At 51.8% G+C, this 17,534-nt stretch overlaps 1 protein-coding gene across 1 annotated transcript; it reads right to left on the bottom strand.

Annotated features, from left to right (window-relative positions):
• Positions 1–333: 333 nt before the first annotated feature.
• LOC119569427 (serine/arginine repetitive matrix protein 2-like) lies at positions 334–17,461 on the bottom strand (the record flags this gene model as incomplete). The annotated part of the gene is made up of 16 exons (XM_037917592.1): positions 17,362–17,461; positions 16,038–17,218; positions 15,441–15,915; positions 15,046–15,243; positions 14,714–14,948; positions 12,312–14,439; positions 9,200–12,010; positions 7,267–7,399; positions 6,048–6,253; positions 5,227–5,495; positions 3,649–5,056; positions 2,140–3,599; positions 1,109–1,916; positions 829–972; positions 652–708; positions 334–411 (listed from the first exon to the last, which is right to left on the bottom strand). Coding segments are annotated over exons 1-16 (11,691 nt in total), but the record flags the coding sequence as incomplete, so codon positions are not given.
• Positions 17,462–17,534: the final 73 nt, after the last annotated feature.

Raw genomic sequence — 17,534 nt, forward strand, 5'->3', positions numbered from 1 at the left:
TTTTTTTTTTTTTTTTTTTTTGTTTTTTTGTGTTTGTTTTTTTTGTTTGTTTTTTTTTTTTTTTTTTTTTTTTTTTTTTTTTTTTTTTTTTTTTTTTTTTTTTTTTTTTTTTTTTTTTTTTTTTTTTTTTTTTTTTTTTTTTTTTTTTTTTTTTTTTTTTTTTTTTTTTTTTTTTTTTTTTTTTTTTTTTTTTTTTTTTTTTTTTTTTTTTTTTTTTGTTTTTTTTTTTTTTTTTTTTTTTTTTTTTTTTTTTTTTTTTTTTTTTTTTTTTTTTTTTTTTTTTTTTTTTTTTTTTTTTTTTTTTTTTTTTTTTTTTTTTTTTTTTTTTTTTTTTTTTTTTTTTTTTTTTTTTTTTTTTTTTTTTTTTTTTTTTTTTTTTTTTTTTTTTTGTTTTTTTTTGTGTTTTGTTTTTTTTGTGGTTTTTTTTATTTTTTTTTTTTTGTTTTTTGTTTTTTTTTTTTTTTTTTTTTTTTTTTTTTTTTTTTTTTTTTTTTTTTTTTTTTTTTTTTTTTGTTTTTTTTTTTTTTTTTTTTTTTTTTTTTATTTTTTTTTTTTTTTTTTTTTTTTTTTTTTTTTTTTTTTTTTTTTTTTTTTTTTTTTTTTTTTTTTTTTTTTTTTTTTTTTTTTTTTTTTTTTTTTTTTTTTTTTTTTTTTTTTTTTTTTTTTTTTTTTTTTTTTTTTTTTTTTTGTTTTTTTTTTTTTTTTTTTTTTTTTTTTTTTTTTTTTTTTTTTTTTTTTTTTTTTTTTTCCCTGGCTGTGTCTGTGTGTGTCTGAGTCTGGGTCCTGCTGTGCTGTCTGGTGGTGTCCTGGGCTGCTGTGGAGTCTGACTGTGTCCTGGTCCTGGTCCTTTCTGTGGGTGCCTGTGCTGTCTGTCTGTCTGCTGTGCTCTGTTCCTGTGTGTGGGTTCCTGGGGTCTGCTGTCTGGGCTGTGTGGGTGCTGGGTCTGTGGTCTGCTGGTGTCCTGGTGGCCTCCTGCGTTCAGGCTGCTGGTCTGGGAGCAGTCTGTGCAGTCTGTCCCCCCCCCCCCCCCCCCCCCCCTGGCAGTCTGTGTGTGGTCTTTGGAGTCCTGTCTGTTTCTGTGCGTTCTGGGTGTCTGGCTTCGCCCTGCCTGTCTGTTGGTCTGCCTTGTTGTCTGGTCCTGTGCCCTGTCTGGTCTGGGGCTGTGCTGCTGTGGGTCTTGGTTGCTCGAGTCTGGGTGGGTGCTGTGTGTCTGGGCTACTGCCTGGCCTGCTGGTCTGGTGCTGTGTGTCTGTCTGTCTGGTCCTTGTGAGTCTTGTCTGAACTGTCTGTGGCCTGTGTCCTTGGTGGGCTGACTGGCTGCTGGCCTGTGGGATCTGGGTGTCTTGGCTGTGTCTGCTTCGGTCTGTGTGTGTCTGCCTGGTCTGGGTGTTGTCTTGCTGTGGCTGGTGCTGTCTTGGTCTGGTCTGTCTAGTCCTGCTTCTTCTGGGCTGCGGTGTTTGTGCTGCAGTCCATGGGGTGTCTGGTCTGTCCTGCTGTGGTCCCCTGCCCTGGTCCTGTGTGTGTCTGTGGTCTGGCTGGTGCCTGTGCTGGCTGTGTGTGTGGTGGTCTGGTGTGATCTGCTGGTGCTGTGACCTGAGTCTGTCTGGTGCTGTCTGCTGTGTTCTGTCTGTGGTCTGCTAGTCTGGGGTGGGTGGGTCTTTGGGTCTGATCCTGTGGCGCTTTTCTGCGTCTGCCGTGTCCTGGGTTGGGTTGCTGACTGCATCTGATCCTGGTGGTCTGTGTGCTGGTACTGACGTCTGGTCTGTGGGTCTGTCTGTCTGCTGTGTGTGCCCCTGTGCTGTCTGCTGTCTGTGCTGTGGGGTTGGTGGTGCGCTGCCTGATCCTGCTGAGGTGGTGGTCTGTCTGGTCTGATGTCCGTCTGACGGTGTGTCTGCTGGTCTGGGTCCTGTCTGTGTCTGTGTCTGTGGGTCTGGTGGTGGGTCTGGGGCTTGGCTGGGGCCCCACCCCCCCCCCCCCCCCCCCCCCCCCCCCCCCTTTTTTTGTGTGTCTGATCTGTCTGTGGGTCTGTCTGGTCCTGTGGTCTGGTGGTGGGTGGTGGTTCTAGTCCTGTGAGTCCTGTGGGTCTGTGGTGGGGTGGTCTGTCTGATGGTCTGGTTCTGTCCTGGCTGTCTTGTGTGCCTGTGGTCTGGTGCTTCTGCTGTGGGTCCTGTGTGGGTCTGGTGCTGTTGTGTGTGTGTCTGTGGTGTCTGATGTCTGGTCTGTCTGATTCTGTTTCTGGGCTGGGGGCGACGTCCTTGGCCTGTGGCAAGTCTGGCTGCTGCCTGTCTGTCCTGTGCCTGAACTGTCGGGGGAGTCCTGCTGTCTAGTGTCTGTGTCTTGTGTGTGCTCTGGTCTGTGTGTGCCCTTCTTGTGTCCTGCTGTGTCTGGTCTTGTGGGGTGGTTGTCCTGGGTGGGTGTCTGTCTGGTCTGATGGTGGTGTGCTGAGTCTGCTGGCCTTGTGGTCTGCTGTTCTGATCTGCTGTCTGTGTTGGCAGTCTGTGTGTGTGTGTGGGTGTCTGTGCTGTGCTGCCTGTGTCTTCTGCCTGGTCTGGTGTTCTGCTGTACAGCACTCTGATCCTGGCCTGGTGGTCTGATGTGCTGGGTGTCTGTCTGTCTTTCTGACTGCCGTCTCTGATCTGGCAGTCTGTCTGCTGGCTGTGTTGCTGTCTGGTCCTGGGTCTGCCTGCTGTGCTGTGTCTGCTGCTGTGTGGTCTGTCTGGTCTGTGATCTGTCTGATGCTGTCTGCTGGCTGCTGATCTGGTGTGGTGGGGGGTCTGCTTGCTGTGTGCATTCTGGCTGTCTGATCCCTGACTGTCTGTCTGGGTGCCTGCCTGGGTCTGTCCTGCCTGGTGTCTGTCTGTCTGCGTCTGCTCAATGGGGTGGGCTGCCTGATGGTGGTGTGGTCTGGGTGCTTTCTGGGGATTCCTGTGTGTTCTTCTGTCTGTCTGCTGTGGCCGGAGGTGTTCCTGTCCTGGTGCTGTGTCTGGTGTTTGTGTGGGGCCTGTGTCCTGTGTCGGAATCCGTCTGGTGCTCCAAACGTCGGGTGGTCTGTCTGCTGTGAATCTGATGCTGGGGTGCTTGTCCTCTGGGGGTCCTGGGTGTGTGAGCATTCTGTTTCCTGGCTGTCTGGGTCTGGGGTTGTCTGGTGGCCGGCTTTGTGGTGGTGTCTGCTGGTCTGCCTGGTGGCTGGTCTGTGGGGTGTCTGTGCCTGGTGTGCTGTGGTCTGGGTGTGTCCTGTGGTGACTGGGTGGTCTGGCTCTGCCTGGCCTGGTGTTTCCTGTCTGGTCTGGGAGCTGGTCCTGTCTGGGCTGATCGTGCTGCTGGTCTGTCTGTCTGTGGACTGTGCTGGTGTGTGGGTCTGTGTGTTGGCTGCTGTGGTGATCTGTGTGGGGGTCCTGCTCTTTGATCTGGCTTCTTCTGTGCCTGGGGCGTGACTGTTGGCCTGTGTTCTGGGTGTGTGGTCTTGCTGGTCTGGTCTGTGACTGGTCTGTGCTGGCTCTGGTCTGCTCTGGTCTGTGGTGGTCCTGGTCCTTGTCTGTGCGTGGCAGTCTGGCATGCCTGTGTCTGTTGTCTGTGGTGGTGGGTGGTCCCTGTTCTGCCTGCTTAGGGGTCTGGTCGTAGTGCCTGTTCCTGGTCTGCTGTGTGTGCCTGTGTCTTGCTGTCTGTCTGTCTGGTGTCTGGCTGACGCCGTCTGTGTGGTGCTGGTCTGCACTGGTCTGGGTCTGTGTTCTGATGTGCTCTGTGTCTGCTGTCTGTCGTGGTCCTTATGATCCTTCCTGGTCTGGTGTGTGTCTGCTGTCTGTGGTGGTGTTCTGTGGGTCCCTGTCTGAGTCTGGGGTCTGGAGCAGTCGGATCTGTGGTGTTCTGCTGCTTGCTGTCTGGTGTGTCTGGGTCTGCCTGCTGTGTGAGTCTGAAGTCTGGTCTGGGTGGGTCCTGCTGGGCTGTGTCTGCTGTGGGTGATCGTCTTTCTGCTGCTGTCCTGCTGGGGGCTGGCCTGCTGGGGGTCTGTGGCTGGTGCGTGGTATCTGGTGTTACTGGTGTGGGTCTGCTGTCTGTTGGCTGGTCTGCCCCCCCCCCCCCCTTTTTTTTGGGGGGTACGTCTGCTGTGGGTGCTGTTCTGATGTCTGCTGGCTGGGTCTGTGCTGTGTCTGCTGCTGCTGGTCTGTGGGTCTGATCTTTCTGCTGGCCTGTCCGTCTGACTTGTGTGGGTGTGTCTGTTCTGTGTGGTGTGTGGTGGTCTGAACCTGTACCTGCTGGCTGGGTTCTGTGGCTGTCGGCCTGTGTTCTGGCCTGATCTGGTCCTGGTCTGCTGGGGGTCTGTGTGTCTGCTGCTGCTTGGGGTGGGTCTGCTGTGGTCCCTGACTGGTCTGTCTGTGGGCTGCAGTCTGTTGCTGCTGTCCCGTGCTGCTGTGGTCGGATGTCTGGGGGTCTGAGTCTGGTCCTGCGTCCCCTGGGTCTGCTGTGGACTTGTCTGTCCTGTCTGGGTCTGTCTGGGGTGGTCTTTCTGTGCATCACTCTGTGTCTTGGCCCTGCTGTCGTTGATCTGGCGTCTGCTGTGTGCAGTCTGTGCAGGCTGTCTGACTGCTGTGGGCTGTGCTGTGGCAGTCTGCCAATGATGTCTGCTGCCGGTGTGTGGCTGGCTGTGGCTGTCTGGCTGCTGTGTCTGATTCTGGCTAGTCTTCTGTCTGTGTGGTGTCTGCCTGGTGTGGGGCTGTGTGTGTGTGGGGCTCTGTCTGGGTATCTGGGGTCTTGCTGGCTGGCCTGGTGATTCTGCTGCTCTGCCATGGTCTGTCTGCTGCAGTCCTGGTGGGCTGTGGCTGTCTGATGATGTCTGGGGTACTGTGGGGTCTGTGCTGGTCTGTCTGTTCTGGTGCCTTGGTCTTGTCTGTCCTTGCCCTGATGGGGAGTCTGTCTGTGTGTCTTTCGGGAGTCTGTGTCTGGTGCTGCTGTCTGTCCCTGGCTGGGAGTCTGCAGTCTGGGCCCCCCTGTGTGTGGATCCTGGTCTGGTGTCTTGTCTGTCTGCTCTGTTCTGCTGGTGTCTGGCTTGTGGTCTGGTCTGTAAAAAAAAAGAAAATGTGCTGGCTGTCTGTCTGGTCTGTTTTTTTCTTCTGGGTTCTGTCTGTTTCTTTCTGTTTTGGCTTGGGTTTTTTGTTTTCTGTTTTTCTGTTTTTGGGTTCTGTTTTTTTCTGGGTTCTGTTTTTTCTGCTGGGTCTGGTTCTTCTGGGCTGGCTGTTTTTGGCTGTTCTTTTTTCTGTTTCTGTTTTCTGGCTTTCTGTTTTTGCTGGGGCTGGGCTGCCCGGGGGTTTTGGGGGCTTCTTTGGGCTGGGTTTTTTTCTGGCTTCTCGTTTTGGTCTTTCTTTTTCTGCCTTTCTTTTCTTTTCTGGGTTCTGCGGGTCTGTCTTTTTCTGGGCTTTCTTTTTTGGTCTTGGGGGCTGGGGTTTTTGGTCTGGGGTTTGTCTTCTTCTTTCTGTTCCTGGGCGCGGGTCTTTCTGTTTCTGGGGGCGGGGTTTTGTTCTGTTCTTGGGATTTTCTGGGGAAAACTGGTTTCTTTTCTTTTGTCTTTTTTGTTTTTTTTCTGCTGGGCTTTTCTTTTTGTTTTTTCTTTTTCTGGGTTTTTGGGGTTTCTGTTTTTTCTTTTTTGGTCTTTTCTGGGGTTTTTGTTTTCTTTTTTCTGGGGCTTTCTGTTTTGGTCTGGGGGTTTTTTGTTTTCTTTCTGGTCCCGCCCCCCCCCCACCCTTCTGCTTCTTTTCTTTGGCTTTCTTTTTGTCTTTCTTCTCTGGTTTTCTTTCTTGTTTTTGGGGTCGGGGTTCTTTTTTCTTCTGGTGGCCCGGTTTTTTTCTGTTTTTGTTTTTCTGTTCCCGGGCTGGTTTCTTTCTGGGTTTTTTTCTGGGGTTTTGGGGGTTTTTTGGGCTCTGGGTTTCTGTTTTGTTTGTTTTCCGTCGTTCTTTTTCTTTTTTCTGGGGTTTTTGGGGTTTTTCTGTTTTCGCTTTCTGTCTTTTCTTTTCTGCTGGTTTTTGGCTCTGGGGTTCCCGTTCTGTCTTCTGGGCCCGCTTTGGGGGTTTTGGTTTCTGGGGCTGGCGGGGTTTTTGTTCTTCTTGGCGGGTCTGTTTTCTGTTTTGGTTTCTGGGTCTTTTGGGGTTTTTTCCTTTTTGCTGCTTCTGTTTCTGGGGGCTGGGTTTTTGTTTTTTGTTTTTTCTGTTCTCTGGGGCCTTTGGGGGTCTGTTCTCTTCTGTTTCTTTCTGTTCTTTCTTTTCTTTGGGGGGGTTTCTTCTGGGGTTTTGCTGGTTTTGTTTCTGGTTTTTGGGGGCTGGGGCTTTTTTCTGTTTTTGGGGTCTTCGTCTTCTCTTTTTTTCTGGGCGGTTTTTTCTTTCCCTTTTGGGGCTTTCTGTCTTTTGGTTTTTTCTGTCTTTCTGTTTTGGGGTTCTTCTTGGCTGGGGCTGCTTTTTTGGGGGGGCTTCTGTCTGGCTGTCTTTTGGGCCCGGGTTTTTTTTCTGCCTGTTCTGGTTCTTTTCTGGGCCCTTTTTTGTTCGGGTTTCTGTTTTGTTCCCTTCGGCCCCTTCTGGCTGGGCCTTTTTTTTCCCTTCTTTTTCTTTTCGTTCTGTTCTGCTGTTTTCTGTTTTCTGGGTCTTCTGTCTGTTTTTTGGGGCTGTTTTGGGTTTCTTCTGGTTCTGGGTTCTGGGTTCTGGGTCTGTTTTGGCTGCGTTCTGCTTTCTGCGGGCTTTCTGTTTTTCTGGGTTTTGGGGGGTTTTGGTTCTGTTTTTCTTGCTTTTCTGGTTTTTGTTCTGGGGGGTTTCTTTGGCTTTCTGTTTTCTTTTCTGTCTTCTTTTGTTTCTGGGGTGTCTGTTCTTTTTCTGGGGTCTGCTGGTTTTTTTTCTTTTTTCTTTTTCTGGCTGTTTCTGGGTTCTTCTGTTTTTCTTTCCCCGGGGTTTTTGGGTTTTTTTTCTTTCTTTTTTTTTCTGGGTTTCCCGTCTGTTTTTGGGGGGGTTCTTTTTTTCTGTTCTTTTCTGGTTCTTCTTTCTTGCCCAAAATGGTTCTTTTCTTTCTGCTTTTTTTTTTGGGCTGGCTTTTTTCTGGGGTTTTTTTTTCTGGCTGTCTGTCTGGTTTCTGTTTTGCTTTTTTTTCTGTTTCCTTTTTTGGTTCTGTTTCTGGGCTCTTCTTTTTTCTGTTTCCTGGGGTTCTGCTGTCTTTTTGTTTTTTCTGGTTTCTTCGGGGGTTGTCTGTTCCCCGTTTTGTTCTGTCTTCTGTTCTCTTTTCTTTTTTCTGGGCCCTTTGGTTTGGTCTTTGGCTGCTCGCCGGATTTTTTCTGGTTCTGTTTCTTTTCTGCTTTCTTGGGTTTTTTTGGGGGCTGGGGTGTTCTTTTCTGGTTTCTGGTTCGGGGTTTTGGTTCTTTTCCTTTTTTCTGGGGGTTTTTGGTTCTTTTGGGGGGTTTTGCTTCTGTTCTGTTCTTTTTGGTTTTTTCTGTCTGTGGCTGGGCTGGGCTTTTTTTTCTGCTGGGGTTTTTTTCTGGGTTTTCTGTTTTGCTGGCTGCTGGGTTTTTCTGGTCTTTCTTTTCTATCTTTTTTTTCTTTCTTTTCTGCTTTTCTGCTGGGTTTTCTGCTGGGTTTTTCCCTTTTGTTTCTGTTCTTCTGTCTTTTTGGGTTTGTTCCGGGCTTTCTGGGGTTTTTTGTCTTTTTCTGTCTGGGGCCTGGTTGTTTTTTGGGTTGGGTTTTTGGGTTTTTTGTTTCTTTTCTTTTTTCTGTTGTTTTCTTTCTGCTGCTTTTCTTTTTTCTGGTTTTCTGGGGGGTTTCTGCGTCCCCCCCTTTTTTCCCCCGTTCTTTTCTGGGGTCCTGGTTTCTGTTCTGGGTTTCTGGCCCGTGGTTTTTTTCTTTCTTCTGGGGTTTCCCCCTTTGGGGTTTTTGGTTTTTGGTTTTGGGTTCTTTCTTTCTTTTCTTTTTCTGTTTCTGGTTCTTCTTTTCTTTCTGGCGCTTTTCTGGGTTGGGTTCTGGGGTTTTTGGCCTTTCCCCCCGCTGCTTTCTGGCTTTTCTGCTGCTGGGTTGTTTTTCTGGTTTCTGTTTCTGGGTTCTGTTCTGTGTTTTGGGTTCCTGGCTGGGGCTTCTTTCTGGGGTTCTGTTTTTCTGTCTGTTTTTGGTTTCGGGTTTTTTGGGGTGGGTTTCTGTTCTTGGTTTTTTTTCTGGGTTCCTGGCTGTTTTCTTTTCTGGCCTTCTGCTGTTGTTTTCTTCTTTTCTGGGTCTCGTGGTTCCTGGGGTTTTTTCTGTTTTTCTGGGCTGTTTCTGTTTTGGGGTTTTTTTTGTTCTGTCTGGGAAATCTTCTGGGCCCCTGGGTTTTGGGGTTTTTCTTCTGGGGTTTTGGTGTTCTGGCTGGGGTTTTTCTGGTTTTCTGCTGGGGTTTTTCCCTTTGGGTTCTGGGGGCCGGTCCCCCGCTCTTCTTTTTGGGTTTTTGCTTTCTGTTTCTGGGGCCCCCCCCGCCCCCTTTTTTTCCGTTCTTTCTGGGGGGGTCTGTTTTGTTTTGGGGTTTTTTTCTGGTCTGTTCTGGTCTGCTGTTTTTTCTGCCAAAGGGATTCTGTGGGTGGGTTTTTGGCTTTCGGTTTTCGGGCTTTTCTGCTTTTTCTGTGCTGCTTTCTTGGGTTTTGGTTTCTTTCTGTTTTGCTGGGGGTTTTTTTGTTCTTCTGGCCCGTCTGCGGGGCCTGCTGTTTTGGTTCTGCTTCTGGTTTTTTCTGTTTCTGTTTTTGGGTTTCTGGGGTTTTTGCTTTCCTGGTCTGTCTTTCTTTTTCTTTTTTCCCCTTCTTTCTTCTGTCTGCGGTTCCCGGTTCTGCTTTTTTGCTTTTTTCTTGTTCCCCGGGGTTTTTGTCTGTCCCCGTCTGGTTTCTGTCTGTTTCTGGGGGGGTTCTGTTTTCTGCTTTTCTGGCTCCCCCCTTCTTCTGGGCTTTTCTGTCTTCTGGTCTTCTGTTCTGGGGGCCTTCTGGTCTGTTCTTTTTCTGTCCCGCTGGGTTTTTGGGGTTTCTTTTTTCTTTCTGGCCGTTTTTTTCTGCTGTTCTTTGTTTTTTGTTCTGCTTTGGGGCTGGGGTTCTGGGGGTTTTTTGTTCTGTTCTGTGGGTTTTTTGTTTTTGGGTTTTTTGGGGGCTGTTTCTCTTTTTTCTGGTTGTTCTGTCTGGGTCTGGGTTTTTTTCCTTTTCTGTTTTGGTTCTGCGGCTTTGTTCTGCTTTCTGTCTTCTTTCCCGCTGGGTCTGTTTCTGGGTCTGCTTCTGCTGTCTGGCTGGGTTTTTGGGTCTGTTCTGTTTTGGGCATCTTTTGTTCTGGGCCCGCCGTTCTGGGGGTGTTCTGTTTTTTTCTGGCGGGCCTGGTCTTCTGGGGCTCCTGCTGGTCTGCATTCTGAGGTCTGTCTGGGGGCGCGTTCTGCTTCTGGGCTGTCTGTTCTGTCTGGGGGTTCTGGTCTGGGCTGGTGTCCTGTCCTGTTCTGGGTCTGGGGTCTGTCTGCTCCTGGCTGCTGTCGGTTTCGACTTTCTGCACCGTTCTGAATTCTTCTGTTTCTGGGGTCTGTTCTGTCTGGTCTGTTCTGCTAGACGCCTGTCTGGGGTCTTGTCTGGGTGTCTGGGGGACCCTGGTGGTCTGGTCTGTATGCTGGTTTCGTCTGGTTCTGGCCAACTGGTTCTGGTCTGGTCTGTCTGTTCTGTTCTGGGAGGGGCTGTCTGGGGTTCCTGTCTGTTCTGGTCTGGTTCTGTCTGTTCTGTCTGCTGTTCTGGGGCACCGGCTCTGCTGGAATTCTTTTCTGGGGCTGTCTGATTCTGTCTGTTTCTGTTTCTGGTCTGAGAATCTCTGGCCTCTGTTCTGTCTTTCTGTTCTGGCTGGGTCTGTCTGATCTGGGATTCTGGGGTCTGGTCTGAACCACACCTCTTGGGTTCTGGTTCTTTCTGGGGTTCTGTCTGGCTGCGGGGAAACCAAATGTCTCTGTTCTGGGTGTCCTGTCTGGGTCTTGGTCTGCTGTCTGGTTCTGGGGTCTCTGCTGTTCTGGTCTGTCTGGTTCTGGTCTGGTCTGTCTGGTTCTGCGTCTTGTCTGGGTTCTGTCTGTTCTGCTGTCTTCCCTGAAATTCTGTCCTGGGCTGGGTCTGAAGGTTCTTCTGTGGTCTGTCTGCCGTTCTGGGGGGAAATGTTCTAGGCTTGGGGCATCTTCTGGGGTCTGGCTGTCTGCTGGGCTGCTTGTTCTCCCCGGGGTTCTTCTGTTCTGGCTGGTCTGTTCTGGGCTGTCTGGGTTCTGGTCTGGCTTTCTGGGGGAAAGTTCTGTCTGCCTTCTGCTGTTCTGGGTCTGCTGCAGGGCTGCTTGGGGGGGTCTTTCTGTCTGGTCTGTCTGGTCTGTTCTGGACGTTCTTCGTGTGGCTGGAAATTCTGCTGTTCTGTCTGCTGGCCTGGGGGGGGGGTTCTTTCTGTCTGGTCTTTTCTGTCTGCTGGTCTTCTGTTCTGTTCTGTTCTGGCTGCTTCTGGCTGAACAGTTCTTTCTGGGGTCTGGGATTCTGGACTCTGTCTGCTTCTGCTGCTCTTTCTTGGGGTCCTGGGCTGTCTGGGTCTGTCTGGGGCTTTTCTGGTCTGTCTGTCTGCTGTTCTGTTGGCTGCTGTCTGGTCCTGGTCTTGTCTGTCTGTTCCTGTTCCTGTTCTGGGAACGGGTCCTGGCTGAGTTCTTCTGGTTCTGTTGTCTGGTTCTGCTGGGGTCTGTTCTGCTGTCTGGGGAATCTGTTCCTGGTGGTCTGTTCTGTCTGTCTGTTCTGGGTCCTGCCACCAATGTCTCTGTCTGGGTCTATCTGGTCTGGGCTGTCTGGGTCTGCCTGGTCTGTCGTTCTGAATTCTGTCTTCTGTCCTGGTCTTTCCCTGGGTTCTGGGGTATTCTGCTGTCTGCTGGGTCTGTCTGTTCTGGGGTCTGTCTGGTCACTGTCTGATTCTCTGCTGGTCTGATTTCGCCTGGGGGCTGAGTGGTTCTGGGTCTGCCTGGGTTCTGAAATCTGTTCTGTTCTGGGTTCTGCTGCTGTCTGACCGATCTGGGGGGATCTGCTGGTTCTGTCTGGGGTCTGTTCTGTCTGCGGTCTGTTCTGTCTGTCTGTTCTGGGGTCTGTCTGGTCTGTTCTGTCCTGGCTGCCCTGTCTGGGTCTGGCTCTGCGCCTTGGTTCTGGTCTGTGGTTCTGGGTTCTGGGACTCTGGTCTGAATTCTGGAGGGGTCTGGCTTGTCTGGTTCCTGACCGTTCTGCTGCTTCTTCTGAGGTCTGGTCTGGTCTGGTCTGGTCTGGGTCTGTCTGTCCTGGGGTCTGTTCTGTTCTGGGGTTCTGTCTGTCTTTCCTGTCTGTCTGGTCTGAATTCTGATCTGTGTTCTCGCACAGGTCTGTTCTGGGGAATTCTGCTGGGTCGTCTGCATCTGGTTCTGACCGGGTTCTGGGGGGGGGGGCGTCTTTCTGTCTGGGGTCTGCTGGGTCTGGGGGGTCTGCTGTCTGCTCTGTTTCTGCTGACCCCGTTCTGGGTCTGGTTCTGTCTGAATTCTGTCTTTCTGGAGTCTGGGACCATTCTGTCTTTGGAGCTCTGGGGCTTCTTGGGCTGTTCTGTCTGTGGTTCTGGGTGATTCTGCTGGGGCTGTCTGGTCTGGGGGGGTCTGTTCTGGTCTGTTCTGTCTGGGGGTCCTTTCTGGGGTTCTGTCTGCGTCCTGTGGTCTGCTGATTTCTCTGGGGGGTCTGTTCTGTCTGGTGTCTGTCTGTGGAAGGGCTGTCTGGGTTCTGGGTTCTGAATTCTGGTTCTGTCTGTCTGCGCTGATGGTCCTGCTGTCTGCTGGGGTTTCTGTCTGGGTCTGTCTGCTCTGGGTCGGTTCCTGGCTGGTCTGCTGGGTTCTTAGGGGGGGGTCTGGGTGTTCTGTCTGGTTCTGCGTTCTGTGTTCTGTCTGTCTGGCTGCCAGTTCTGTCTGGTCTGTCTGTTCCTGGCTGATTCTGCTTCTGCTGTCTGTTCTGCCTGGTTCTGCTTTCCTGTTCTGTCTGTTCTGATTCCTGAGGGACGACAACAAAACGTTCTGGGCTGGTTCATGTCTGGGGGGTCTGGTCTGGGGTCTGTTCTGGTTTCTGGGTCTGTCTGGGGGGCGGTTCTGTCTCTGATTCTGTCTGTGGTTTCTGGTCTGTCTGCTGGGCTGTCTTGTTCTGGGGGGAACACTGGGGTCTGGTGGTCTGGGACCATTCTGTCCTGGTCTGCTGGGGTTCTTGTTCCTGGGGGTTCCCTGGCTTCTGTCTGTCTTCTGTATTTTGGGACCACCCCCCCCCCCCCCCCCCCCCCCCTGGTCTTTCTGGTCTGGACCCTCTGCGTCGGTCCTGCTGTTCTGTCTGTCCTGGGGGTTCTGTCTGATTCTGGTCTGGGTCTGTCTGGTGTCTGTTCTGGTTCTGGATTCTGGGGTCTGGGGTCTGTTCTTGTTCTGTTCTGTCTGTCTGGGTCTGTTCTGGCTGATTCTGGTTCTTGTTCTGTGCTGTCTTCTGTTCTGATTCTCTGTCTGTCCGGTCTGGTGGTCTGATTCTGAATTCTTCTGTCTTCTGCTGTCTGGGTCTGGGTCTGTTCTGTTCTTCTGGCTGGGCCAGCCTGTCTGGTTCTGTTCTGTCTGTCTGTTCTGGGGGGGATCCTGGCCACCCAAATGCTGGTCTGCTGGATCTGTTCCTGTTCCGTTCTGGTACATGTTCTGAAACAATCTGTCTGGTTCTGGGCACAGGGGAAGTCTCTGCCGTTCCCCCCCTGGGTCGGTTCTGTCTGGGTCTGTCCTGTTCTGTTGAATCTGGGGGGGGGTTCTGCTGGTTCTGTCTGGTTCTGGGTCTGGCCTGGTCTGTTCTGGTTTCTGTCTGCTGGCCTCTGGTCTGTCTGGGACAACGTTCTGGTGTCTGTTCTGCTGCCCTTTCTGGGGGTCTGGGGGGGGGAATTACCTGTGGGTCTGGTCTGGTCTGATCTGGCACGGTCTGGAGGGGGTGGGGCTGGCTGAGTTCTGTCTAGTCTGGGTCTGGGGGGTGGTTCTGTCGTCTGTCTGTTCTGGTCTGGGGGGGGTCTGGGTCTGGTCTTCTGGTCTGTCTGTGTCTGTTCTGTCTGGTCCTGTCTGTTCTGGAACCCTCTGGGGTCCTGGGTCTGGGTCTGGTTACTGGGTTCTGGCGTGTCTGGAATTCCTGACTGTCTGTCTGTCTTCTGGTCTGGAATTCTGTCTGGCTGGTTCTGGTTCTTTTCTGTTCTGGTTCCTGGGATTCTTTCTGTCTGCTTCTGGTCTGCTGGTGGGCAACACCAGTCTGTCTGGCTTCTGTTCTGTTCTGGTTCTGGGTCTGCTGTTCTGGGTCTGTCCTGTCTGGTCCTGGGGGGTCTGGCAAATCTGGGTTTCTTCTTCTCTGATTCTGTTTCTGTTCTGCTGTCTTCTGTTCTGGGGCAATTCTGGGCTGTCTGTCTGTCTGGTCGGGCTGGTTTCTGGTTCTGGGGGCTGCTGGGGGTCTGGTTCTGTCTGGGCTGTCTGTCTGGTTCTGCGTGGTCCTGCAACGGGGGTTTCTGCTGTCTGTTCTGGTTCTGGTCTGTCTGTTTCTGCTGGCTGTTCCTGACATCTGCTGGCTGTCCTGTTCTGTGGGATTCGGTTCTGGTCTGTCTGGGGTCTGTCTGCCAAGGGTTCTGGTCTTCTGCTGGTCCTGTCTGGGCTGTCTGGTCTGGCTGTCTGTCTTCTGGGGTCTTGTCTGGAAATCTGGTCTGGTCTGGTGTCTGGTTCCTGGTTCTGTTCTGTTCTGGGTCTGTTCTGGTTCGTCTGTCGGTCTGTCTGTCTGGAATTCTGTCTGTTCTGAATCTGGGTCTGTCTGGGTTCTGCTGTCTAGATGCTGGGTTCTGTTCTGACAAGTCTTCTGGTTTCTTTCTGGTCTGCGGGTCTGTCTGTGGTCTGTCTTCTGGGGGTCTGGTCTGGTCTGGTCTGTCTGTCTGGTCTGTCTGTTTCTGCTCTCTTTCTGGGTCTGACCTGTCTGTTCTGGGTGGTTCTTGCCCACCTGTTCTGCCGGCCTGGGGGTCTGTCTGGTCCTGGGTCTGTTCTGTTCTGGTCTGGGTCTGTTCTGGGTCTGCTGTTCTGTCTGGGTCTGTTCTTTCTGGGGCTGTCTGTTCTGCTGCAGGGGTCCTGCTGGTCTGGGCCCTGGGAGGTTCTGGAGCCAATTCTGTCATGAATTCTGGGGTCTGGGCCTGTTCTGGTTCTTCCTTTCTGGGGTCGTTCCTGTCTGGTCTGTTCTGGTCTTCTGGGTCTGCCACTCTGGGGGGTCTGTCTGTGCTGGGTCTGATTCTGTCTGGTCTGCTGGTCTTCTGTCTGGTTCTGTCTGGTCTGGTCTGTCCTTTATGTTCTGGCAAGTCCTGCGTCTGGTCTGTTCTGCTGGTCTGTCTGCTCTGGTCTGGTCTTTCTTGGTTCTGTACGCTGGCATCTGCTGTCTGGGCTGTTCTGGTTCTTTTCTGACACACGCTGTCTTTCTGGGATCGGAGGGGGGGCTTCTGTCTGTCTGTCTGGTCTGTCTGGATTCTGGGTCTGATTCTGTCTGTCTGTCTGGCTGTTCTGTCTGTCTGGTCTGGGTGGCCTCTGGGAGGGTCTGTCTGGCCCCCACCCTTTTTTGGGTTCCCCCCCCCCCCCCCCCCCCCTGGCTGTTCTGTTGGGTTCTGGGAGTTCTGTCTGGTCTGGTCTGGTTCTGGGCGGGGTCTGGGGGTTCTTGAGGACCAACTTCTGTCTGTCGGGGTCTGTGGTCTTTCTTGGCTGGATCGGGGGTTCTGCTGTTCTGGGGGAAGCATTCTGCTGTCTGTTCTGTCTGGGTTCTGGGGGGTCTGGGGGGTCTGTTCTGTCTGACAACACTTCTGAAAGGCTGCTTCTGGTGCTGGAGGCTGTCTGTCTGCTGCAAAAAACTGTCTTTCTGGTCTGGGCTGGACCCAGGTCTGGTCTGGTTCTGTTCTGGTCTGGTTCTGGTTTCTGGTCTGGGCTGGTCTTAATTCTGGGTCTTCTGTCCTGTTCTGTCTGTTCTGTCTGGGTCTGGCTTGGCTCTGTTCTGGGTCTGGTTACTGGGGTCTGGTCTGGTCTGTTCTGCTTCTGCTATGGCTGGTTCTGAAAACATCTGTTCTGGGTCTGTGTCTGGTCTGGCTGGTTCCTGGGTTCTGGCACGATCTGTCTGGTCTGTTCTGGGTCTGGACCACACTCTGTCCTGTGGTTCTGGGTCTTTCTGTTCTGTTCTGGGTTCGTTCTGTCTGTCTGGTCTGGGGGCTGTCCTGGGGGGGATTCTTCTGGGGTCTGGGGTCTGGATCTGTCTGTTCTGATCTGTTCTGTCTGTTCTGTTCTGGTCTGTTCTTGTTCTGGGGGGGGGTCTATTTTCTTCTGTCTGTCTGTCTGTCTGGGGGGCTGGCTGGGGGTCTGTTCTGGTCTGATTCCTTTTCTGGTCTGGTCTGTCTGGTCTGTTCTGCCTGGGTCTGGTCTTCTGGTCTGGTCTGGGGTCTTGTCTGGTCTGGCTGGAGTAAATTCTGTCTGCAGGGGTGTCTGTTCTGGGCTGTCTGCTGGCTGGCTGGGTCTGTCTGTTCTGTGGGGACTTCCTGGGGGCTGTCTGGTCTGTCTGTCTGGTCGGGGCTGTTCTGGGGGGTCTGGTTCGTGGGGTTCTGGTTCTTTTCTGGTTCTGTGCTGAATTCTGGGGGGACAAACTCTGATTCTGGTCTGGTCCTGTCTGTCTGGCTGAGGGGGTCTGGTCTGATTCCTGTCTGTCTGGTTCTGGTGTGGCTGTGTGGGGGGGGTTCTGGGGTTCTGTCTGGTCTGTTCTGGTCCTGTTCGTGCTGTCTGGGTCTGTCCTGGTTCTGAATCTGGTTCTGGTCCTTCTGCTTTCTGTCTGGCTGGGAATTCTTGTTCTTTTCTGGTTCTATTCTGTCTGAGGTCTTCTGGTGCTTGTTCCTGTCGGTGGGGTCTGGGCTGGGTCTGGGGCTGTCTGTTCTGGGTTCTGTTCTGTTTCTGTCTGTCTGTCTGGTCTACAGCGTCTGTCTGGTCTGTTCTGCAAATCTGAGGTCTGGACGGGCTGGTCTGGTTCTGTTCTGCTGGGGGTTCTGGTCGGGTTCTGGGTCTATTCCTGTTCCTGGGCTGACCGGGTTTTTCTGGCGGGACTCTGTCTTCTGTCTGGGTTCTCTGGGTTCTGATTCTGTTGTTCTGTTCTGACCACACGGTCTGTCTGACCTGTGGTGTCCTGTCTGGCTGGTTCTGGGAGTTCTTCTGGGGTCTTCTGTCTGGGGGGGTCTGGCTGTCTGGGGGTCTGTCTGTTCTGTTCCTTCTGGTCTGGTGCTGAGGTCTGTGGGGTCTGTCTGGTCTGTTCTGGCCTTGTTCTGGTCTGGGGGGTCTGGGGTTTCTGTCTGGTCTGTGGGGGGTCGGTCTGTCTGGTCTGTCTGGTCTTCTCTGGGGGTCTGAACTCTGCTTCTGTCTGTCTGTGTCTGCGGTTCTGCTGCTGCCCAGTCTGGTCTGTCTGTTCGGTTCTGATCTGTTCTGGGCTGGACCAACCGGGGTTCTGGGGTCTTCTGGGTCTGCTGAAATCTGGGACTCTGTGGTTCTGCTGGTCTGTCTGTCTGACAAAACTTCTGGGTTCTGTCTGCTCCCTGCTGTCTTGTCTGGCTTTCTGTTCTGATTCGTCTGGTCTGAGAGGTTCCGGTCTGGGGCAGTTCTGTTCTGTCTTCTGTTCTGGCTGTCTGCCTGTCTCTGTCCTTCTGGAGGTTCTGGGGTCTGGTGGTCTGGTCTGCTGTCTGGGTCTGGATTCTTTCTGTCTGTTCTGGTTCTGGTTCTGGGAAGGGTTCTGCGGTACTGGGTCTGTTCTGGGTCTGTCTGTGGGGGTTCTGCTGGTCTGGTCTGGGGGACGTTTCTGGTTCTGGTTCTGCTGCGGTCTGGGGGGAATTCTGGTCTGGGTTCTGTTCTGGCATCTGTTCTGGGGGGGTCTTTCTGTCTGGGTCTGGATTTGTTCTGGATCTGGGGGTCTGTTCTGCCCTGGAGTCTGTTCTACCTGCGTCCTGGTCTCGGTTCTGGTCTGTTCTGTCTGTTCCTGGTTCTGCAGTCTGTTCTGGCCGGGGGGGTCTGTCTGTCTGGTTCTGGGTCTGGGTCTGTCTGTTCGGTCGGGGTCTCTGGGGGTCTGGTCTTGGTCTGCTGTTCTGGTTTCTTGGGGTCTGTCTCTCTTGTCTGCCTTCGTTCTGTCTGTCTGGGGCTGGTCCTTCTGTCTGGTCTGGGTCCTGGCACAACCACGTTACTGTTCTGTTCTGGTCTGGGCTGTCTATGTGTTTCCTGTCTGGTTCTTCCTGTCTGGGGTTCTGTCTGTTCTGGGTGCTGGTCTGGGAACAATTCTGTCTGTCTGGTCTGTCTGCTGACATCTGTCTGCTGGCCAAGATCTGGGTCTGAAGTCTTGCACTTCTGGGGTCTGTTCTGTCTGTTCTGAGTCTGGTCTGTTCTGGTCTGATCCTGGGTTCATGGCTGCTCTGGGTGTCTGCTGGGGTCTGCTGGGGGTTCTGCTGTCTGTCTGTCCTGGTTCTGGTCTCTGTCTG

Source organism: Penaeus monodon, unplaced genomic scaffold (genome assembly GCF_015228065.2).
Source record: "Penaeus monodon isolate SGIC_2016 unplaced genomic scaffold, NSTDA_Pmon_1 PmonScaffold_1506, whole genome shotgun sequence".
Classification (NCBI taxonomy): domain Eukaryota; kingdom Metazoa; phylum Arthropoda; class Malacostraca; order Decapoda; family Penaeidae; genus Penaeus; species Penaeus monodon.